This window comes from Acinonyx jubatus, chromosome C2 (genome assembly GCF_027475565.1).
Source record: "Acinonyx jubatus isolate Ajub_Pintada_27869175 chromosome C2, VMU_Ajub_asm_v1.0, whole genome shotgun sequence".
NCBI classification, from domain to species: domain Eukaryota; kingdom Metazoa; phylum Chordata; class Mammalia; order Carnivora; family Felidae; genus Acinonyx; species Acinonyx jubatus.
Window position 1 is genome coordinate 149,417,853 of NC_069384.1, and position 23,086 is coordinate 149,440,938.

The 23,086-nt window shown below is 42.2% G+C and overlaps 1 protein-coding gene across 3 annotated transcripts in view; it reads right to left on the reverse strand.

The window, feature by feature from the left end:
* WDR48 (WD repeat domain 48) overlaps nt 1–23,086 on the reverse strand; it is a 43,232-nt gene that overhangs the window by 19,514 nt on the left and 632 nt on the right. For 2 of the 3 annotated variants that reach the window (XM_015062777.3, XM_027040724.2), the window contains exons 2-8: nt 12,159–12,299; nt 8,459–8,537; nt 7,696–7,778; nt 7,451–7,580; nt 5,410–5,498; nt 4,929–5,030; nt 322–546 (exon numbers count right to left, since the gene is read on the reverse strand). In XM_015062777.3, the coding sequence (XP_014918263.2) occupies nt 322–546; nt 4,929–5,030; nt 5,410–5,498; nt 7,451–7,580; nt 7,696–7,778; nt 8,459–8,537; nt 12,159–12,299 (849 nt within the window). Of the gene's footprint in view, nt 1–321; nt 547–4,928; nt 5,031–5,409; nt 5,499–7,255; nt 7,370–7,450; nt 7,581–7,695; nt 7,779–8,458; nt 8,538–12,158; nt 12,300–23,086 lie in introns of all 3 variants that reach the window. The other variant, XM_027040725.2, reaches the window with a different exon arrangement.

Consider the following 23,086-nt stretch of genomic DNA (forward strand, 5'->3'; position numbering starts at 1 on the left):
TCTGAGGCAGTGGTCTTTCTGCTTTGCTGTCTGCTCGCAGATACCTGAACTTGTCACATTCCTCCACTTAGGACAGGTTAGGAAAGCCAGGGGAGCTCAGGAGCAACGTGGGGCAATCGCACTAGGATTCGCCAGTGGGAGAGCTACGTGTCACGAACGTACCCAAAAAGTCACAATTTCTTCTACAGATGACTAATAAAACTTAAAATATCTTTTTTTCACCACCCCACAGCTGTGTGAGTTGTGTTCTAATACAGATTTTGCTGGATTTGGCCAGCACGTGTAACAATCTTAGGCACAAAACTAAAACACAGGACATACCTTGAGAACTGGTGCTTTTTCTTCACAAATTAGTACCCGAATGTCAGGGTTTCTTAGGTCTGTACAGTAAATCTTCCTGTCCCTTCCACCAGAATACACGTGTGTGAAGGCGTCATTGACCTGCAGAGCCCAAACGCCTTCATCATGGACTCGGTACGTCGCTATACACCTCTGTTGGCCAAGGGACCAAAGGCGAATTGTCCCATCAGAACTGCCCGAAAGGCACTGAAAACAGAGAAAGTTAACGTTAGAAAAAGTTCCGGCCAGAAGATTCCTGCTTTCCTGTGTTCTGTAGCCGGTGTCTGTCCTTGTTGACTCTACACTGTCAAACGCACATGTCTGACAACCTGTATTTCTGCCTCTGATAAAGACTTCTGATAAGCACGCACCATAGGCTCACATGACCGAAGGCAACAGTACCTGCTCAAGCCGGGGGAAAAAACTGCCTTGGTCCTCTCTTGCCTGGCCACATGCAGAATTAGCATCCCCTGGGAAGTTGTTAAAAATACAGATTCCTGGGTCCGATTCCAGACTTAATGTGGCAGAAACTGTGGTGGGGCCCAGCAATCCATGCTTTGATGGGCTCTCCAGGTCATTCTGGTACTCTAAGGTTGACAAGCTTTGCACTAGGCCAGCAAGCCTATTAGAGCTAGGGGTCACACTCCGTCTCATCCTCCTGCTCATGGCAATGGATTCCTGATGGCCTGCCAGGTCTCTGAGATTCTACTAATAGGAGTCAGAAGCAAATCCTAGTCCCAGGCTTACCACTCACTCTCTGTGACCTTGGATACTTCCCATCTGAGCCTCAAGTTCAATGTCTATTAATATAAAATGGGGACCTCCAGCACTCAGAGTTAACATTAGCAATTCTGACGCTTTCTAAAGGTTCCGGAGCATCAACTGCGTAGAAGTTGCTGGCACACAAATTAGGGCCAAGCACGCTGTGAGTCCGACAGAAGGAGGCTGAATCAGCCACATGCCTGGTGTTGGCTACCAGTTCCCATGGTGACTTGCCAAAGAGAATAAACCTTACTCCTCTGAGGGAACAAATGGCCTCAAGGAGAAGCAAGTGCTGGTGCTGGCGTATGAAATCAAGTAGGCAAAAGCTTAGAGCAGGTAGCTGTGGGCTTAGAGATTTGGGAAGTGTCCGAATAGATGAGGCCTTCAGGAATGTTAAAGATATACCGGTGTGCCCCGTGACTGGGAAGACCCTTTAGAACTCTGGACAAGGTTAACTAAATGAACACGTACCGGGAGACTCCCCCATAAGTGGCCGGGAGCATCCGTGTTTGAATCACCTGTTCCAACTGGTCTACAAGGCAACCGAGAGACCAGCCAACAAAGAAACTGTCCCAGCTAAGTTACAAGCAGACCTCCAACGTGCGCGCGGGAGGACCAACACAATCTAATGGAGGAAGGGCAAGGAAGGGCTCGCCTTCCACGAAGAGACGCTACTCTGAGGTGGTGAAGCTGTCAGTACAGCTCTGATCCCTCAGATCCTAGGCCGTGTACCTACAGAGAGTAAGTCTGACAACTTGAGGAGGAGGAAACTCCACCCTAAGGTGATGGGCTGGAAGTCCTCAGAGCCTGGGCAACTTGCAGTTACTCCCAAACCCAAAGTGTAGAGCTGAAAGCCGATGAGGGAACACAGAGCTGTATCAACCCTGATATGGAAGACAAAATAATCTCTGATGGTAACTGTATTCTGAGACTGCTAAAAAGCAGGCCCCCAAATAGACAACGATTGCTTTTAAAGTATAATGTTGGTGAACTTCCTTGTAGTGGTCGGTAGTGTGGTTGAAGGATGTGCCTATTTTATAGGACTTCTAGTGCCTGACATCTTGCAGGAGCTAGAGTCGTGCACCAAACTATCTCCACCCTTCCGGCAGATACACGTGAAGACCCTGTCATTAGGAGGTAGCTCTTGGGACTAGGACAGGAGGCCCTGAATGGTTCTGCTACATCAGACTTAGGGGCACAGAGTCTACAGCTCTGGTCAGGGGGGTCTGTGCTCCTGCACGAGAAAGTAGAGGGGCCAGTGTACCAAAGCCAGGCTGCTGTTGACCAACACGAGTGTTTCTGGGATGGTCGCTCATACATAACTCAACTCCCAATAGCAGCCACGTGGGCATGGTAAGCTGGCAAGGAATAGCCTGATGCTTAAAGACCCCTGGACCCATAAGATAAGGTTACGCAGTACTTAGGTTACCAGGAAAACCCTCTGAGGGACACATAAGGATGTCACTGACTCAAACTAAGATGGCAGATGGTCCCAGCTCCTCAAGCAATTGCCTGAGCAAGTACAAGGGATGAGATGTCCAGTGGCTCGGCCCAGTAATGTTGGCACCGATCAAAACAAGCTCAGTGGCGACAGACCTCAAACAGTAAGATTTGCTAAACAATAACAACAACAAAGGAAGAGGATGTCCACAGGATTCACAGGCCTATTACACACACACACACGCACACACATTATTTTTTAATGCTTATTATTTTTGAGAGAGAGGCAGAAAGAGGGAGACAGAGAATCTGAAGCCGACTGCACTGTCAGCCCCAGCGTGGGGCTAGAACCCACGAACTACAAGATCATGACTCAAGCTGAACCACTGAGCCACGCAGGTGACCCTTATACGTTATCTTATCACTAGTCCTGACTTACAATGACACCGGAGATCCTGTGTTAGAAGCTTACAGGGCAACTCCGCAGGATACAGTACATACCCTGGTCCGGTAATTGTTGACTATTTCTCTCATATATTACAAGAGTTTGAGAATCAGTATGCCAAGGTTTCGTTTTCCTTCCTCTCTTTTACCCAAACAACTAGTTAGCATTGCTGTTATGTTGATCAGATTCCCTAATGTTAATATGTTGTGCAGTTGGTGGTTAAATTTACATTTAGCCTCCAGCTGCCAGTAAGGACAATGGACGGAGGAGGAAAGGGAGAAGGAGTCGCTGCCTGATTACGCACCCCAGGGCTGACGGCAGCCTTTCAAGCGGTCTGCGTACAGTCCGTGGAGGTGACTTCACGTGAAGTGCGTCTGTAACCACGTGTGCTAAATTGCCTTAGGTAAAAGCACACTCCTATCTGTACACACAGGAGACAAAGCAAGGAGTATAGGAGCAAGAGGAGCTTTAGAAAATCTGCCCAGCCCACAGCCCCCTTCCGAAAACCATCTTATCCACATCCCCTGTTTCGGGGCAGTTGCACAAAGACCACGTGACCCAGTCAAATCCCGAACAAAGCCAACAGAACAAGGCAGGGTCAGCCATCCCACGTGGAGCTCAGCAGCTACACTGCAAAAACAGTGAGGAGCGGACTGAACTGGGCTCCTCAGACTCCCATGAAAACGGGGCTGCAAAGGAACTCAAGAGCTCTAGAAAATGCCACAGCTTACAGACAAGAATATACTTACTACTTCTAACTTTACCGACATTATGATCCCCACTTTGCAGATGAGCAAACCAAGGACTAGGAAAGTGAAGTCCTCTCCTTGAGGCCACACAGTAAGTACATGAACACTGGGATGTAGCTCTAAAGACCTCCGTGGGCATCGTCTAACTTCTCTTTGCCTGGTTCTGAAGGATGATTTCCTCTCACCTCCGGAGACAAAGGCTCCTCTAATTCACATGGGAGGCAACTTGCATGACGTAATTCCCACAGGAGTGACAGACCGATGGCGCTTCTCACTGTGCCACCTCCCCACTCTGCTTTTCCTAACCCACTCGCAATCAATTCCAGCTAGCTCCGGGCTCCTCCCTGGCCCGTGAGCAAACATGGCTGGGGAGACGGGGGGCACGGGGCAGAAGTAGGCCCTAACTGCAAACGGTGCTCGGTTTTTGTTTTTATTACCTACATTGATGGAAGATCATTTTCCCACTGCTACAGAACAAACTGAATTGTGATTTATAATCCACAAATTATGTACCCAACAAAGTACTAGGGTACCAGTACGTGTTCAAACATTACCAAAATGTTTGTAAGTATTATGTCAGATGTCTAAACTTACAGACTGTATCTACAGAGTCAAATGACAGGATTTGGCCCAAAGTCAGACCCACTGTCAGGAAATTTTCACTAGCAGAAAGCATTCAATACCAAAACTTCCTTCTGCTTTACACAAAGTAACATTTTAAATTATCTTATCCTAAGGGTGCCTGGGTGGCTCAGTTGGTTAAGCGTCCGACTTGGGCTCGGGTCATGATCTCCTGGTTCGTGGGTTCGGGCCCCGCATCGGGCTCTGTGCTGACAGCGGGGAGCCTGGAGCCTGCTTCGGATTCTGTGTCTCCCTCTCTCTCTACCCCTCGCCCGCTCACACTCTGTGTCTCTCTCTCAAAAATAAACATTAAAAAATAAATAAAAAATAAATTATTTTATCCTATACCCATCGTAACTGCATATAGTCATTGGCATTAGAGTTATTCTGAGGGAACCTCTTGTTTGGTCTCTATTTAAGTGAGGCAAACAGAATTAATTTCAAAATGTGGATTACTATTAGGTGCATCTGGGGTATTTTAAGGATTGGAAAGTAGACCACTCTTCAGAAGTTTCTGGTGCATGAAATTTGAGACAAGGTCACTAGGTAAACATCCACGTGCAAGTACGTACCTGTGTACCATCCCTGTTCAACAGCAGTGCTTTGACATTGTCTGTGTGCCCTTTCAGCTTCATTAGTTTCGCACATGTTCTTGGATCCCACACCCTTAAAACCTGTGTATTTTAACAAAATGTTACATCAACTGAACACACACCTGAACAAATTTCAATAATAAATGACCGAGAGGTCAAATGACAACCATTACACTGTGAAGGAAATACTGTTTTGCCAATGGGCACCGACTGAGGCTCCCGATCTTTTCAAGTAGGAGGAACCCCTTCTAATGTCAAAACGTGAATAGGCCTCCCCCACCCATTCAGCCCACCCCCGTCACCACAAACGACAGTAATTATATAGTTATATTCTTATTTGTTCAAATAAAACCTTTCCCTTAACAAAATCTCTGTCTGTGTATTTAGTAATTATATGGATAGAATTATTTTGGTGTCTCTGTTTTCCGGTGTTAAAATATACCCGTTAGCTCCCCCTTACCTTCTCAGTGGACCCTGATACAATGATTGTTCCCAGTTGATTCATTGCCAGGCTATAAATGGAATCTTTGTTCCCGCTTAAAGAAGAGGCTATTAAGGATAAACAAAACTAAATGTTAACAAAATCATCATCTGTTCAGCAGTTAGCCAGCAAAAATTTAAGTTTAATTATTTGGCTTAGAAAATCTTTGTGAGTGTTCTAAGGAAAAGAAATCTTGCTATGAGGGAGATCATTCTAAACAACAATACTGTTTCCAAAATTTACATCTTGTCTAGATTTGAGACACAAAAGTGCTCAATAAATATTTGCTAAATTGAACTGCACTGCCATTTAAAAACTATCCACATAAGTAATGTATTTTCAAAGATATACTCGTGCCAAAAAATATGAACAACATATCCAAACTCACCGTTTTCAAGGAAACACAAGCCAAAACAAAAAATATTATTTTCACCTATCAAATCAGATTTTCAATGAGGCAATAATTAATTCTCAAAAAACAGTACAATGGTACTCTCATACATTACTTGTGGGATAAGTACAACTTGTTTGGTACAACTCTTGGAAGGATATTAGGCAATGTTTAGTGAGAATCATGTTCATGCTCTACAATTCAGAACTCAGTTTCACTGAATTGAAGGAAGCTACATATAAACTGTCTATACAGTATCATCCTAATTTTCAATAAAGAATAAATATAAGCAAAAATACTGAGAAGTTACGAGTAAAGGAGTTAATATACGTATTTAGAAAAGTAACAGGTTATGTAGTAAGTGCTCAGTAACTGTTAGCTCTTAGTACTTCTATAATCATAAATCAGCTTGTGTGATATCCTCTCTAAATGATTCTAAGCAAGATGTATCTGTTGCAGAATCTGTAACCCTAAGCCTGGTCTCTGACCTGGGGACAATCCTGCCTTCTTCTGCTTTGTTCCCTCTTGTTAGTGTTTCTTTGGGGCAGGCCCTACATCTAGAGAGCTAAATAATGTGTCATGACAGCCCCCAGCAGAGATCAGCTGCTGGATCACTACAGTAATGCCCTGGTGAAAAATCAAGGAGATCAAGGGGCGAGCAGTGTTTAGAGCTCTGCATACTTCCTAGGGAAAAGGGTGGGAACAGTATTCAAGAAATTATAAACATCAGTCTCCCAACCTGCCCTTCCTGGCACATCCTAGATTATATTAGGCCTGTTTTAGTTATGTCAATGTGAGTATTCCACAGTCATGAAAAGCTGGACCTGTATGTAGAGATCTAGATAGTTCAGGCCTATGTCCTGAACACAGACCTGCCAGGCCAGCCTTAGCCACAAATGTGCTCCTAAAAGCCCTCTGACACCTGGCCTAGAGGACGCTAGTGGGCTGGCTCAAGTGTGAGGCTCAGTGTCAAATTTAGACTCCTATGGGTCTGACCTGGTAATCTCAGATCTCTTAGCTGATGAGGCATCTGTGCAATTAACGTGTTGTGAATGTTTCTGAATTGCCTCTGGAGGCACCCTAGCCTCTCCTGATCTCTTATGAAATTGGCTGGATTCTTTAGGGTGGCTCTGAAAGGGTCCTGCAAAATCAGTGCAGGGAGCCTTTTCTGTCTTTGTGTATTTTCCATGTTGGCCATTAACTCAAGGGCTCATAGTAATACTTTTAAGAGTCAGAAACTGCCTGCTTTGTCAAGTAATTACCACCTCCATCAACAGTGTCTGCTGAGATTGTGACCCTGGACCAGGCAATGCTATGGGAGGTACAAAGTGGTAGTAAGACAGACTCTTTTGCCCTGCAGGAACTTACACTTTAGCTAGGGAGCTAAGACATGCACATGTACAAAAATAGCCAGGTTACACCTGGAGAAGTTACCATGTTTAGACTGCAGCGAGGAACTAGCTCCTTGTTGTTCAATCATACTCTTGGGGGCTAGAACGCTATAGGTAGAAGCACTCTCAAAATATAAACCACTGTCTCGATGCAAACCTATCAAAGATGTTTCATCAACCATTCTTTACTTATGTCAACTTGAATCACTTCCAAAGAAATTTTTTTCAAACACCTTACTTGTGACAGTGTTGTTTGAGGCAGTCAATGCTGTTAAGGTATTCACATCCCAAAGGAATATCTGTCTGTCCAACCCAGCTGAAGCTACCAGTTCTTTATCCTTGGCATAGGCTAAGGCCTTTACATAATCCTGTAACAGAACACACACACGATGATCTACTAGATCGGTAAGAACAGGAGTCACAGAAAGTACTGAGATCTCAACGTTACACTAAAGACCCTGAAAATTATGTTTGCCGTTTTACCTTATGTGTCCTTAGTGTTGACATGCAAAATCCCTTATGTGCATTCCACACTTTCACTGTTGTGTCAGAAGAAGCAGATATTACTAGAAGAGGCAAAGAATAAACGAACCCCTTAGTAAGACTTTCCGTCATTTTAAGGACTCATAACAACGTAACATGCTTTCAAACTGACATTCATAGGCACACACATATACTTGAATATTTACAGTATTTGTAACATTAATTCCAGTATCTGTTAATGTTCACACACACACACATCTAAAAGCTCTTCCTAGAACCTATTTTCGAAACATGTTTTTAAATATGCAGGGCAAAGTTTTTTAATGTTCCAGTTGAAGGCACAACTAATTTGATTGAAAAAAATTTTTCTAACACAGACTGCAAAACTAAGAAATGAATCTTACCATAATAAGAACAAAAAGAGACATTAATAAGGCTAACAGAAGACTACATATTGTATGAATCTGTTTACATATATATAGCTTGAATGTAGGCAAAACTAATTTATAGTGTTTAGCAGACAGGAGAGCAGTTATCTTGGGGCATGAGGGAGTGACTGAAAGGGTGGTCCAAGGGGGATTTTGGTAATCTGTACCTAGACACGGGTATTCACCTTATGAAATTTTACTGAGCTGTATTCTCAAGGTGTGTGCTTTTCTGCATGTATGTCAGATTTCAATTAAAAAGGCATATGAAAAATAAAAAAACATACCAAGTTGAGTGAAAAACTCCCAGAAACCCAATAATCTAAAGAAGTACTTACATGTTTTCCCATTACAACAAAGCACAATGTCGTTTACCCAATCGGTATGGTGTTCCATAGATGCTATATATGGATCTTGCTAAAATAAAAAGAAAAATTGTGAGAATGTCACTAGTTTACATTAGAGGACAAAATATATATTATGAATTACAGATATGTTTGCATTCTTCAATTAATGTGACCCGTTACTCTCGGGTCGTAAAATTGACAACTGAATTCAGAGTACAATTTCATCAAACAGTTGATGCTTCTGTATTACAGATGTGAATAGAAGTTTTGTTTCAGGAGTTTTATTACTGACGAAAGCCTGGGTTCCTAGGGCAAATGCTTACTTTTTACGCCTCGAGTGAGTGAAGGCAACAAGATCTGGGCTAGGCACCGCACGTGACACAGAGCGCTGCAGGCAGAGGTTTCCTAGGACAGGACGTGAGCAGATCTGCAGGCTGGCGGCGTCTGAATCAGTGGTGGTGAAGGCTCACCACAGACACAGATATGAAAATGAGGCTGATGAAAGTGGAGAGGAGCCCAGCCTAACCCCCTACTGCTGTTTTGACTTTCTGAATTAATGTCTTCCTCATGGTATCTACAGTCCTTCAGAAGGCTATAAGAGTACTCCCCATGCTACCGTATCAATTCAGTAACTTGAGATTCTTCCACTCTTCTCTCTTGGCTTAATTACCAGGAGTTAAAGAACAGTATTTCATTACATGCTACACCCAACACTTCAAGGGGGAAGAGAACAGTTTTCTACAAGTCTATCTGACAAGTGATGCTACTCAGTCTCGTTGTAAAATGAAGACCGGAAAAAAAGATGTCTAAGGGCAGGATGGGTAGGTTTTCTAGATTCTTTCAGGCTTAAACTTTTTTTTTTTTTTTTAAATATGAAATTTATTGTCAAATTGGCTTCCATACAACACCCAGGGCTCATCCCAACAGGTGCCCTCCTCAGTACCCATCACCCACCCTCCCTCCCCCTCCCTCCCACCCCCCATCAACCCTCAGTTCTCAGTTTTTAAGAGTCTCTTATGTTTTGGCTCCCCCCCCTCTTTTTTTTTCCTTCCCCTCCCCCCATGGTCTTCTGTTAAGTTTCTCAGGATCCACATAAGAGTGAAAAGATATGGTATCTGTCTTTCTCTCTCTGACTTAATTCACTTAGCATCACACTCTCCAGTTCCATCCACGTTGCTACAAAAGGCCATATTTCATTCTTTCTCATTGCCAAGTAGTATTCCATTGTGTATATAAACCACATCTTCTTTATCCATTCGTCAGTTGATGGACATTTAGGCTCTTTCCATCATTTGGCTATTGTTGAAAGTGCTGCTATAAACATTGGGGTACAAGTGCCCCCATGCCTCAGCACTCCTGTATCTCTTGGGTAAATTCCTAGCAGTGCTATTGCTGGGTCATAGGGTAGATCTATTTTGAATTTTTTGAGGAGCCTCCACACTGTTTCCCAGAGCAGCTGCACCAGTTTGCATTCCCACTAATGATGCAAGAGGGCTCTGGTTTCTCCACATCCTCGCCAGCATCTATAGTCTCCTGATTTGTTCATTTTAGCCACTCTGGCATGAGGCAGTATCTGAGTGTGGTTCTGATTTATATTTCCCTGATGAGGAGCGACGTTGAGCATCTTTTCATGTGCCTGTTGGCCATCCGGATGTCTTCTTTAGAGAAGTGTCTATTCATGTTTTCTGCCCATTTCTTCACTGGATTATTTGTTTGTCAGGTGTGGAGTTTGGTGAGCTCTTTATAGATTTTTGGATACTAGCCCTTTGTCCTATATGTCATTTGCAAATATCTTTTCCCAACCCGTCGGTTGCCTTTTAGTTTTGTTGATTGTTTCCTTGGCAGTGCAGAAGCTTTTTATCTTCATGAGGTCCCAATAGTTCATTTTTGCTTTTAATTCCCTTGCCTTTGGGGATGTGTCAAGTAAGAAATTGCTGCGGCTGAGGTCAGAGAGGTTTTTTCCTGCTTTCTCCTCTAGGATTTTGATGGTTTCCTGTCTCACATTCAGGTCCTTTATCCATTTTGAGTTTCTTCTTGTGATGTAAGAAAGTGGTCCTTTATCCATTTTGAGTTTATTTTGTGATGTAAGAAAGTGGTCTAGTTTCAACCTTCTGCATGTTGCTGTCCAGTTCTCCCAGCACCATTTGTTAAAGAGACTGTCTTTTTTCCACTGGATATTCTTTCTTGCTTTGTCAAAGATTAGCTGGCCATACGTTTGTGGGTCTAGTTCTGGGGTTTCTATTCTATTCCATTGGTCTATGTGTCTGTTTTCGTGCCAATACCATGCTGTCTTGATGATTACAGCTTCGTAGTAGAGGCTAAAGTCTGGGATTGTGATGCCTCCTGCTTTGGTCTTCTTCTTCAAAATTACTTTGGCTATTCGGGGTCTTTTGTGGTTCCATACAAATTTTAGGATTGCTTGTTCTAGCTTCGAGAAGAATGCTGGTGCAATTTTGATTGGGACTGCATTGAACGTGTAGATAGTTTTGGGTAGTATTGACATTTTAACAATATTTATTCTTCCAGGTTTAAACTCTTGTGAGTGTTTTCCGTAATTTGCCTGAAATACTGTAAGTTCCCAGAATGGTGACATTCCAATTCAAATGTGAGTTCCAAAAAGCATTTCAAAGTCCTATTTTCTTAGTTTCTATGTTTCTGACACCGGGCCACCACTGTTTCCGTTGGTCACAAAATTCAAAACCCACAGGACCAAAGTCCACTTAAAGAAACATTATCCAGCAACTGTGCAAAGCAGTGGCTCTTTTTCAGACTGCACCTCAGACTTGCAAAGCTTGCTAGAGAGACACGGACTTTTAAAACCACAAGGTCAAGCGCCAGGGTTCTGAAGTTAAACTGTGCTCTAATTCTCTGTCACCTACTAGCTATTTAAGCATGGGCTTCTCTGAGCCTATCTTCCCAGCGATGAAAATGAATCATAACAGCTGCCCTGAAGGTTGATGTGAGAGTTAAAACCACACTGGATAGGAAAGCGCTAAGACTGTCTGGTACATGGCTAGGGGCTCTAAATGCTCCTTCTCCTTTCCTGAATCTTCCTTTCTATGTCATTGACAATACATGCATTCAAACAAAATACAGGAACAGTTCCTTTCCATCTGACTGGGGATTTGTCTTTACATAGATTTAAGTCCTGTTCCCTGTTTAAGAAAACAGACCTTCAATCTCCCGAAGAAGTGGAACATGTTGTCTTTATGGTTTTATATCAACTTTCTATTAACGAATGAGGCCTATTGATTTCTTTTTGGGTACCCTACTCACTTTTAAATAAAGAAACCAAATGTTTGTTCAAGATTAATTCTAAATGTAAAAGCATACTCGACCTTTTTTTTTTTTTTTTTTAAAGCACTGACAAGGGTTGCCAAGAAGCTTTTGGGAAACATACTTAAAACAGAAAAATAAATTGTTGAGAGTAATCCTCCTACCAGACAAATCTCTCTGTTCTTTTGTAGGAGAGAGCTCTTATCACACACCTAGTTTACGGAGTCCCTACCTTAGCTAAAACACTTTTGAATACTCTCCTACGGGTGTTTTCTCAGAGGCTTACAGAATTCTGGTTGCAGTGTACCAAATACCTCACTGCTCAGAGATTAAGTCTGAAACTGTGAAAGGTGCCACTTGGACAGACTACAATCACTGAATAAATGTGAAATGTGAAACTCAATCCCTGCCTTACCTTGTGCTGATTGACACTCCATATTCTTATGATGGAGTCTCGACCGGCCGTGAAAAGTCTGTTCAGTGCTGGATCCAGCTGCAGGGCATTGACTCCATTTCGATTGTACTTCTCTACTTCATCTCGAATAACATAGGAAACCTGAGAAATACGTCCAAATTTGCTTTTTATAAAGTTGTAAGACATGCGATAACAATATGTAGCCTACTAGTGGCCAATCTGAAATTCAAAATCCCTTGTTTCCCAATATAAAACTTATTTTTCAACCCGCTGAGACGCTGAGGAGTGGAGAAGAATGACACCAACAACAGCTGAGTCCAGGATAAGCACGAATGAAGCTAACTTCCCGCAACTTCCTAACCAGACTCTTCCCCAGTCTTGTCTCTCGAATCCACTTTCTACAAAGCAGTTGTAAATTGGAACGTGTCTCACCGCTGCTCAAAAACCTCTTCAGGTGCTCACCCTCCTAGACCCGTCATTTGACCCGAACTCCTCTACTGATCTCCAGTGCCTTCTTCATCTCTACTGCCACCCATCTTTGCACACTCTGCTCGTGGTTCTTACACACCGTGGCTCCAGACCATCGGTGCCCTGGCCCCTCTGTGTGGAAGCTCCCCTTCCTACTCTGCCGCAGTCTTTACACGTGTTTAGATGACGCTTCCTCCAAAGGCCTCGTCTGACCTGCCAAACAAAGTGAGCTTTTGTATTCCTGTAATACACTAACCCCTTCCTTCAGAGTACCTTGCCTTACTTCGCCGCCGTCGGTAACCTGTCTGATCACTGTGAAAACCCAGGAGAATCAACTAAAAGCAATTACAACTAAGAAAAAGGCAGCCAAAAGCAAAATGTTTCTAATCTAATGAAATAACCAGTGAAGACAAAATTGGGGGGGGGGGGGAGGTACTTACAATAGGAACAAGAATGAATACCCAGAAATATATTTTGCAAGGAAGACACATAATCGGCAGGACAAGGTATGTAAAAGAACGACTTGAATAAAGGAGACATGCCGTACAGGAAGATTCAAAATTAGTAATTCTTGCCTAAATTTGTGAATTTAGCCCAACTTTGGTCAGAATCCTGTCAGATTTCTTCCTAGAAGACAAAGTACATACAGTATACTGTCTCTGAGGGAATACCCAGTCATTGTTAAAAATGAAAAGATATTCCTTAGAGATCTTAAGAGGTATTATTGTAAAGCTACTAGAATTACAATGGAGTACCACCACAGGAATATAGAAAAAAGGATCACTAGAATGAAACAACATTTGGAAACATATTTTCCTGTTATAAATTTTTAATTTTTGATATAAACATAGTATGTCAAATGAATGAGGGCATGATAAGTCATTTAATAAATTATCTAGGAGCATCTAGTGATTCCACCAGGAATAATTATATCCTTTCTCCAAATCTGAAACCAAAATGAATTTTTATATGAACTAAAGGTTGAAATTTAACAATTTAATCATAAAAATACTTTTTAAAAAGACAGGCAAATATTTATAATCTCTAGACAGAGAAGGCTCTGCTAACATGAAAAGCAACAGGGTAATCTTTTCAAAGAAAAAGGCCAACGTGGCTATGAGCAAACACAAGTCTATACCTTGCGTGTATACACAACTGTTCACAACAGCATTATTCACAACAGCCAAAAAGTGGAAACAACTCAAATGTCCACCAACTGACGGATGGACAGACAAAATGTGGTATATCTGTGCAACGGAATATTATTCAGCCATAAAAAGCAGGGAAGTATTGACATAGCTTATGACACAGCCAGAATCTTAAAAACATTATTAGGCTAAGTTAAAGAGACCAGTTACAAAAGACCACCTATTTTATTCTATTTATATGAAACATCCAGACAGGTAAATCAATCTACAGAGAAAGAAAGCAGATGAGGGTTGCCAGGGGCTTAGAGGACAGGAAAATGGCGGTGACTACTAACAGGTATGATGTTTCTTTCCGGGGTGATAAAATGTTCTGAACTAGGTGATCAATGCACAATGTTGGGAGTTAACTAAAAAGCACTAAATTGTATACTTTAGCAGGGTGAACTTGTAAATTTTATCTTAATACAGCTGTTATTTAGGGAAAAAAAAAACCCTGAATGTCAAAAAATAATATGAGTAAGGTTAAAAGGCAAACACCTAACTGGGAGAATAATGAAACAGATATGAAAGACAAAAGTTCACTCTTGAGAACATACTAAGCATCCTTACAAAACAGTAAGAAAAAGTCAAACTCCTTAACAGAAAGAGGAACAAAGATCACAAAGGGGAAATTTTTAAAAAAGAAAAGAAAATGGCCAGCAAACGCATAAATAAAGTCACAAAACAGGCCAGGGTTGTATGCACAAAGACAACAAGACTGTTGTTTTTGGCCTAGTCTTTTGGGTACAAGTAACTGTAATAGAAATTTGCAAATGAGCTTAAATTGAAAAAAAAAAGAGAGAGAGAGAGAGATAATTTAACATAGAGATACAAGGATATCTATCAGAGCCCAAGGGCAAGAAATATATATAGTCGTGACTCATAAGAGACATTTTAAAATAAAATCATGGCACTTCTCTGTTGAAGCCTTCCAAAGATTTTTTCACTGCATTGAAAGTCCAAATTCCTCACGTGCTTTGGATCTATCCTGTGCCTTCACACTCACCTCTAACTAACTCCCCCCAGCGTCTTTCATGAGAGTCACCCCAAACTCCTTTCTGTTCCTCCGATACAACAAACTCTTTTACTGTTGCCTGTGCCAAGAAGATCCCCTGAGTCTACAACACCCACAGGAATACCCTCCCCCTGGCTTTTATCTTGTCTGGCTCACCCTGGCCCTTCGTGTCTTAGCAGAAAGGTCACCTCTTCCAAAAGGCATCCCCTGATCTCCTTCGTCACTTACCCTACTTATTTCTCCCGTGGTTCTTACCACACTCCATATTTCTTTTTTTCCTTTTATCATTAAGTTTCCTATGCTTTGAGAAAGCCCTTTCAATCTAGAAACTTGTGGCACTTCAGCTCTGAGAAACTTTCTTGTATCAAATCATTAATAATGATCTTTGCTTCCTTTGCTCCTTCTTAAATCCCCATCAATCAGATGTTGGAACTTTCTTTTTTTAAATTTTTAAACAATGTCTGTTTTTGAGAGAGAGAGAGAGAGAGGGAGAGAGAGAGTACGCGCGCAAGCACAGGAGTGGAGGAGGGGCAGAGACAGAGACACAGAATCTGAAGCAGGCTCCAGGCTCCAAGCTGTCGGCACAGAGCCCAACGCGGGGCTCGAACCCACAAACTGCGAGATCATGCCCTGAACTGAAGTTGGACGCTTAACCTACTGAGCCACCCAGGCTCCGCAGATGTTGGAACTTTCAAACTGATCCTTCATCTTTTATTCTATATTATCGATCTTTGCCCTTTTGTTTCCTTTTGTAATACCTCCTTTACTATTTTTTAACTGCTATCATTTTTTTTAGTAAATTTCAGTATGATGGACAAAACAGAGGTGGTATCTTCAAAAAGGAAATGACTTGGTAAATTATGGCACATCCGTCCCAGGTGGTCATTAAAGAATCAACATGAACTATACACACTGAAAGGCTCCAAGACCTATTACAGTAAAACCTTGTTGTTAAAGAAAAAACATATTGGCTGTAGAGATCAGGAAAACAGGATTCAGGTCTTTTAACAAACACGGATGAAGCATCCACCGGTGGCCAGGCTCGATTCTAAATGCTGAGGATCTTGTGAGCAAGCACAGAAGTCCGCTTGGAGCTTTCGTTCTAGTGGGGGCTGGGGCTAGAGAATATAAGTCACAGCAAGTTAAGTGACATTGGCTGCCCTCCCCCTGCAGGATACAGGCAAGCTGTGTAGGCAGATGAGATGGAAGTAAAAGAAAGAGAAAAGCAGAAGGTACTGGAGACAGAAGCAATGAATGAGTGAACAACGTCCTGGAAAAACTCATTTAGACAGAGTCAAGAGTACAAGCAAAGGCAGAGAAGATGAAGACTCATATCTTAAAAAAAAAAAAAAAAAAGGGCAAGGCAAGGAGCAGAGGGTACTGTAAGAACTCTGCAAGGAATGGGAAGATAGACCTTCGGTAGGAACTATGCATTTTGGAAGAGACATGTAAAGGGGACTGACAGGAAGAAGACTAGGGCAGTGCCCTAGCAGGGAGTACCCAGCCAGACTACACTGTAAGTATTTGTAGCTGGCTCAATAAGTAAGCACTGTTTGATTAACTTGTCTAGCAATTATGTGGGACCCAAAACAAAGAAATCAGAGTGGGGACGATCCACTAAACTTCATGTGGTAATACCCCTAGAGTATTTGGTAATGTGCCAGAGGGCAGAGGAAACACTATCCTTGATTATTTTATTTCAAGATAATCAGATTAGTTTTCTATCGCTGAGATATACATTACTACACATTTAGTGGTTTCAAACAATTCCCATTTATTATTTCACAGTTCTGAAGGTCAGAAGTCCAGGATGAGCTTGGGTAGGTCCTCTGCTTAGGGTCTCTCACAAGGTCTAAACTGATTGGTCAAAATTTGATTGGTCTGTTCCTTCTCCGAGGCTCTAGGACAGTTGGCTTCTAAGCTAATTCAAGTTGCAGGCCTGCAGGCCGTTTCCTTGCTGGCGGTCAGCCAGGGGTCCATCCTTGCTCCTAGAGGCTGCCTGCAATCCTTCTCAAAGTTTCTACGTGCCCTCTCCTGCAAAAGAGGGACTCTCTCGTGCCTCCAATCTGACTTCTGCATCCAGTGGGAGAACATTCTCTGTTTTTAAGGGATCATATAATTAAATTGGGCCCGCTGGGATAATCCAGGATAATCCCCCCTTTAAGGTCTGTAACCTTAATTACATCTGCAAAGTCCTTTTTATCATGCAACATAACATATTCACAAATTCCAGGGATTAGGGCATGGGCATTTGCTGGGGGAGGGGGGATTCTGCCTATCACAGTAACAATTTTTTATATGAAAACAAATATAGATGTATCATGTAATAAGTACAAAATTCACTATCTTTTTAAGAAAAGAAGGGGTACTTGCCGGCATTTCAGGCTCACAATGGAGGCACTCTGAGCTATTACCCTGCACCCCGCCCCCCCGCCCCCCCCACAGTGTGCACTGACTCACCTCCAGCTGGATGTCTAACAGGCATCTTAATCGTGCCATTGCCCAAACCACGCTCCTAACAGTCCTCTCCAAACTAGTTTTTCCCAGTCTTCCTCACTGAGAGGCGTTAACGGCAACTCCATTCTTCCAGTCGCTCGGGCCAAAAACCTTGGTGCCATGGTTAATTCAATTTGTCTCATCTCACATCCTGTCAGCAAGTCTAGTCTTGCAAAATTTAACTACTTCTCACCACCCCGTGTGGAGCCACTATCACATAGCATCTGGATTTCTTTTTGTTTTCCTGTTCATTTATTCATTCTAAGGGAGAGAGAATCCCAAGCAGGCTCTGCGCTGTGTGCCAGTGCTCCCCCCTCCCCGATGCGGGGCTCGACCCAGCGAACCCGGGAGATCACAACTGGAGCCCAAATCAAGAGCTGGACGTTCAAGTTTAACCGACTGAGCCACCCAGTCCCTACCCACCCCCACCCGGGTTTCTTGAACAGCTCTTGGTCCCCCTGCTCTGCCCCTGCTCTGAATATAGCCGCCAGGCTGGTCCTGTTAAAACACAGATATATCATGTATATTCCTCTACTCCAAATTCGCCAGGGCTTCCCAGCTCGCTCAGTGTAAAAGCCAAAGCCCTCCCTATGACCCGCAGCGCTCCTAAAAGATCTGGCCTGCAACGACCTCTCTGATCTCATCGCCTGCTCCTCTTCCCTCACTCATTCCATGCCAGCCACAAAGGCATCTCGAGCACTCCACAAGCAGGCCAGGCACATTCCCACTCGGGACTTCTGCATTTGATGTTCTCACTGGAATGCTCTCCCAGATGGCAATCTCATTTCCTTCAGCTCCTTACTCAAAAGTCAGCCTCTCAGCAAGGCCTTCTCTGGCCACCACCACTAAAATTTCACTTCCCCCTCCGCTGCTCACCACTAACCATTTTTCACATCTGAAACTTATTTTCCCCCACATTATCTTACGGAAATTTCAAACACATATAAAGATCGAAAGAATTACACAGCCAGTGTCTGTATACCCACATCTGTTCTACAATGAACACTGTTTATGTTTGCTTTATCTCATACCCATCCAACCATATGATCTGCTATTTTCAATGCGTTTCAAAATAAGTTGCACATCATCAACATCACTTCCCCCTAAGTACTTCAACGTGTATATCACTGTCTAGACTCCATTATTTATTTATGGCTTTTTTTTAGTGGTTCCTTTTTTAAGGTAGAATTTACATACAACGAAATGTAGAAATCTTAAGGGTACACAGATACTTCTGACAAACGCATGTATCTGTATGATACAAACCCCTACGAAGACATACAGAACATCATTACCACCCTAGGAAGCTCCCTCCTCTGCTTCCCAACCTCTACATGCCATTTCTAGGCAAACTAGAGCTCACTTTTTTTCACCATAGATTAGGTTTGTCTGTTCTAAAACAATCCGTAAGTGGAATCACACCGCTCTTTTGTGGAAGGATACTTCCAGCTATCCAGGTTAAATCAGGTCAAATTTGGCCAAGAAAAACTGGCCAAGTTTCAGTAATTCTCACATCTGTTTTCCCTGTTCAATCCTGTGGCTGATTTCACAGCCACATATACAATGGCTGAGTTGAGTGGCTATGACACAGTAATGTGGCCTGCAAAGCCTAAAATACTTACCATCTGATCCCTTAGAGAAAAAGTTTATTGACCTCTGTTCCAATGGATGCCACAGTGGTACAATTTTTTTTTTTTTTTTTACTATCCATCCTGTATAAAAAGTAAGTATAAAAAGTAACTCATCTTGGACATCTGGCTAATTTGTAAGGGTCTTTCCTTGAGAAGCCAGGATTTGGATTCACTGTACTTCTTTTAAAAAGTCTCAAAGATTAAACAACCAACCCAAAACTGGGACTCAGACTCAGAAGTAAGGACCCACACTACCTTTGAATAGGTCTGGAATAACTAAATATTTAGCAGAGAAAGAAGGTAAGTACTGATAGAAGAGAACTTTGTTGGTTGCCTCTCCATTCCCCATTTCTGCAACTAATATTTTCCTTAAGGCAAGCAAATCCTGGGAGAAAATGTACAGGAGCTACTTAAGACACTGTAATCTTGGATACTGCGTGAAAGGACATGAGGCTTGGGATGGGACAGCCACCAAGTGGAAAGGCCAAAGCTGGGAGTTTGGGAATCGAAGAGAACTCCTAAGCAGCCCGATGGTAAAGTTTCTTAGGTTAGAGAGTCACAGTGAGCCTGCTGGTTCAAGATTTGCATGAAACTAGAACTACCTCTTGAGTTTTCATTTACATGAGCCAATACATATCTTTTATTATGGGAGCCGGATTAACTTGGATTTGGGGTCATTTCCAAGGAAAAGAGTCCTCCTGTTAATGGAAGGCCAAGTATTTATATGTTTGAACCATCACTGAGTACTATGGCATAGTCAGCATAGTTGTTTCTCCTAAACCAGTAACAGCAGTGACAACCTCACCCCAAGAATTCTGAAGCAAGTGAGGAAAAAGGTCATTGTTGAAGGGAAGATGGAGAGTTGGGGGGGGGGGGTGGGGAGAGAGAGAGAGCACGCACACATATGCGTGACAACCAAAAGACTCAGGTTTTGGAAAATCGTAACACCAAGGGACCACCAGGGAGTGAAATGACTTGCTTTGATACTTTACCAGGAAAAAAATCTGCATCATATATCTGAGTTCACCAATTTGATAGTCTGATAATGTTTTTGCCAATCACAAATCCACCCCTACCCCTCATACTCACTTTCAGGCTTTTTAGAAGTTGAAAATGGTAAGACACGTGTTCATTCTTCATTATGTCTATAATTAATAAGCAGTATGTTTGGACCCCTCTCCACTGTCTATTTATCAGTATTATAAGTCTCAAGGTTCTTTTTGGCCTACAATTTAATCACGAAGCTCAGGGCTACTGCCTCTTGGTACAAGACACAGACAGCCAAGAGGCACAATATATTTATGTAGCCATATATATGTTTTCCAAAATGGAAAGATTTTATGAGAACAAAGAATGTTTTAAAAAGCTCAAAAATATAAAAGTTAATACATATTTTAAAATAAAAGATACCCCATTTCCTGCCTTACCCATAATCACATAATCTAAAACATAGAGATAATCACTGTTAATAGCTTTTCAGACTTTTGAAATACATTATTTCCTTGTGGAAATGGGACTATGTAATGTTGACTTATTTTTTTTTACTTCTGGACACTTTTCCTTTTTAGTAATACAGACTGAACTTATCTTTTTAACAACTATAGATTAATCTACTACATACTGTACCTAAGTTACCTGCCAAGTGACTACCGATAGACATTTAAATTTTTTTCACAATGACAGCATTCTAAAAATAAACCCGCTAGCACAACCAGAGAAAGATACATGCATATGCGCTTCTGTTTTTTTAAAATATTTTTAATGTTCATTTTTGAGAGAGACAGACAGACAATGTGAGCAAGGGAGGGGCACAGAAAGAGGGAGACACAGAATCCAAAGCAGGCTCCAGGCTCACAGTTGTCAGCACAGAGCCCAATGTGGTGCTCAAACTCACAAACCACGAGATCATGACCTGAGCCGAAGTCAGACACTTAACTGACTGAACCACCCAGGCACTCCTGTACTTTTGTAAAACAGACGAGGAATCGCTGGGTCAATGGGAATGTGTATTTAAAATTTTGACAAACAGCAAGACACTAAACAAATATTATGACATTTAGAATTAAAAAAAAATCACATAAGTTGGGTACACACGCACAAGGAGGTATAGAACATTGGTTTTCTTTCTTTTTTAAATTTTTTTAATGTTTACTTATTTTTGAGACAGAGAGAGACAGAGCATGAGCAGGGGAGGGTCAGGAGAGAGGGAGACACAGAATCCGAAGCAGGCTCCAGGCTCTGAGCCATCAGCACAGAGCCCGATGCGGGGCTCGAACTCACGGACTGTGAGATCATGACCTGAGCCGAAGTCAGACGCTCAACCGACTGAGCCACCCAGGCGCCCCAGAACATTGGTCTTCAACCAGGGGCAATTTTGCCCTCCAGGGGACATTTGAAAGGATCTAGTCATTTCTGGTTGTTGAAACCGGGAAGATGGTAACATCTAGTAGACAGAAGCCAGGATAATGCAAAACAACTTACAATGCATAGGATAAACCCACCCCCCCAATAAAGAATCATGCAGCCCAACGTGCCAACAGCACACAGAGTGAAAAAAAAAAAAAACTGGTCTAGGATTATATATCATATGGTCCAAAGTAGCATTCTTTGAAGAGTAGAGGACAATTATCATCTTTACCTTTATATTGTTTTGTGGGGTTCTTTGGCAACAAACATGCACTAGTTAAAAAAAAAAAAAAACACTTCCATAAATAAAAGTTCTCTCTCACATTGAGATAAAATCAATCTCTGTAGCTTCTCACATTGGTTCTGTCTCTTGGGGACAAATTCTGAAAGCAGCTAATAAGATTCACGGAAGATTCTCTTCATCAGACTAATCTTAGCTCTGCTGAATGCTCTTCATAGGACATAGTTTTAGGTTACTTCACCAATCTGATGGCTAGACCTATCAAGAACAAGGTACTAAGTGCTGGCCCCCAAATTGTAGTTTTGTACTCTGATCAGCAAAGAATGGAATTATCTCCCTCGTTAAACATGTGATGGCTCACATTCAGCTTATTAAAACATTCAGTTTTTCCATACACACTGTGGTGAATTTACATTTCCTCATCTTGCACTTTTATATTGCTTTTTAATTTTTTAAATGCTTATTTTTGAGAGAAAGACAGAGAGAGAGAGTGAGTGAGCAAGCGGGGGTGGGGGTGGGGGGGCAGAAAATCCAAAACAGGCTCTGTGCTAACAGCAGAGAGCCTGATGGAGGGCTCAAATCCATGAACTGTGAGATCATGGCCTGAGCTGAAGTCAGACACTTAACTGACTGAGCCACCCAGGCACCCTTATATTGCTTTTTAAATTTAAATACAAGAAACTGAGGTGGCTGATTAACTCTCCTTTATTTACTACCTTATGGTGTACCACTCCAGTGTCTAGAATACAATTAAGACAATTTTGAGCTGCATTTTAGTCAGGAGCAGTCATTCTCACCCACCTGGCTTGGATGCTGGGGTTATATAATCCCATTACTGGTGCACTTAAAAATCCCCTAACAGGGTAAGCAATTGTAGATTCTAACTCAGGACACTGCATTGATCAATGAGATCAATAAAACAAGTAAACTGCCCAGAAGACTATGGCCTACAGCCAGTAAGGGTTACCTTACTGAAGATAAGGGGTTTTTTTGTTTGTTTGTTTGTTTTTACCTATTACACACTCGATTTCAACCTGTAGATCTACATACGCAGTGTTCCATATTACTTATTCCTACACTGTCTCAATTCTTTGCACATCTTTGGGACTAAATAAGTGCTCAGGAAATGTTTAATGAATAAGTACACAAACCTTCACTCCTACATACAATCCACCTGCAGGCAAACACCTGTAATAGGGCTTTTACTCCTCGCACCGTTTAAAATAATAGGTAGCAATAACTCTTAAACGTACCCAAAATAAAAGTGGATTCACGAAGGCATAAAGCACACACCGAAGGGTTGGATAACTCTACGCTTGGAGAATAAATTACAGAAACAGGAAAGAAAGACTCGAGGATGCACAAGATGAAAAAAATTAATAAAAATGATCGTTTCCCCACTAACACTGGCACACTCCCACGTCGTTTCCACCTCACAAGGGACAAAGCTTCCGGGGGTGGGGGGGGAGGGTCGGGAAGGCAGG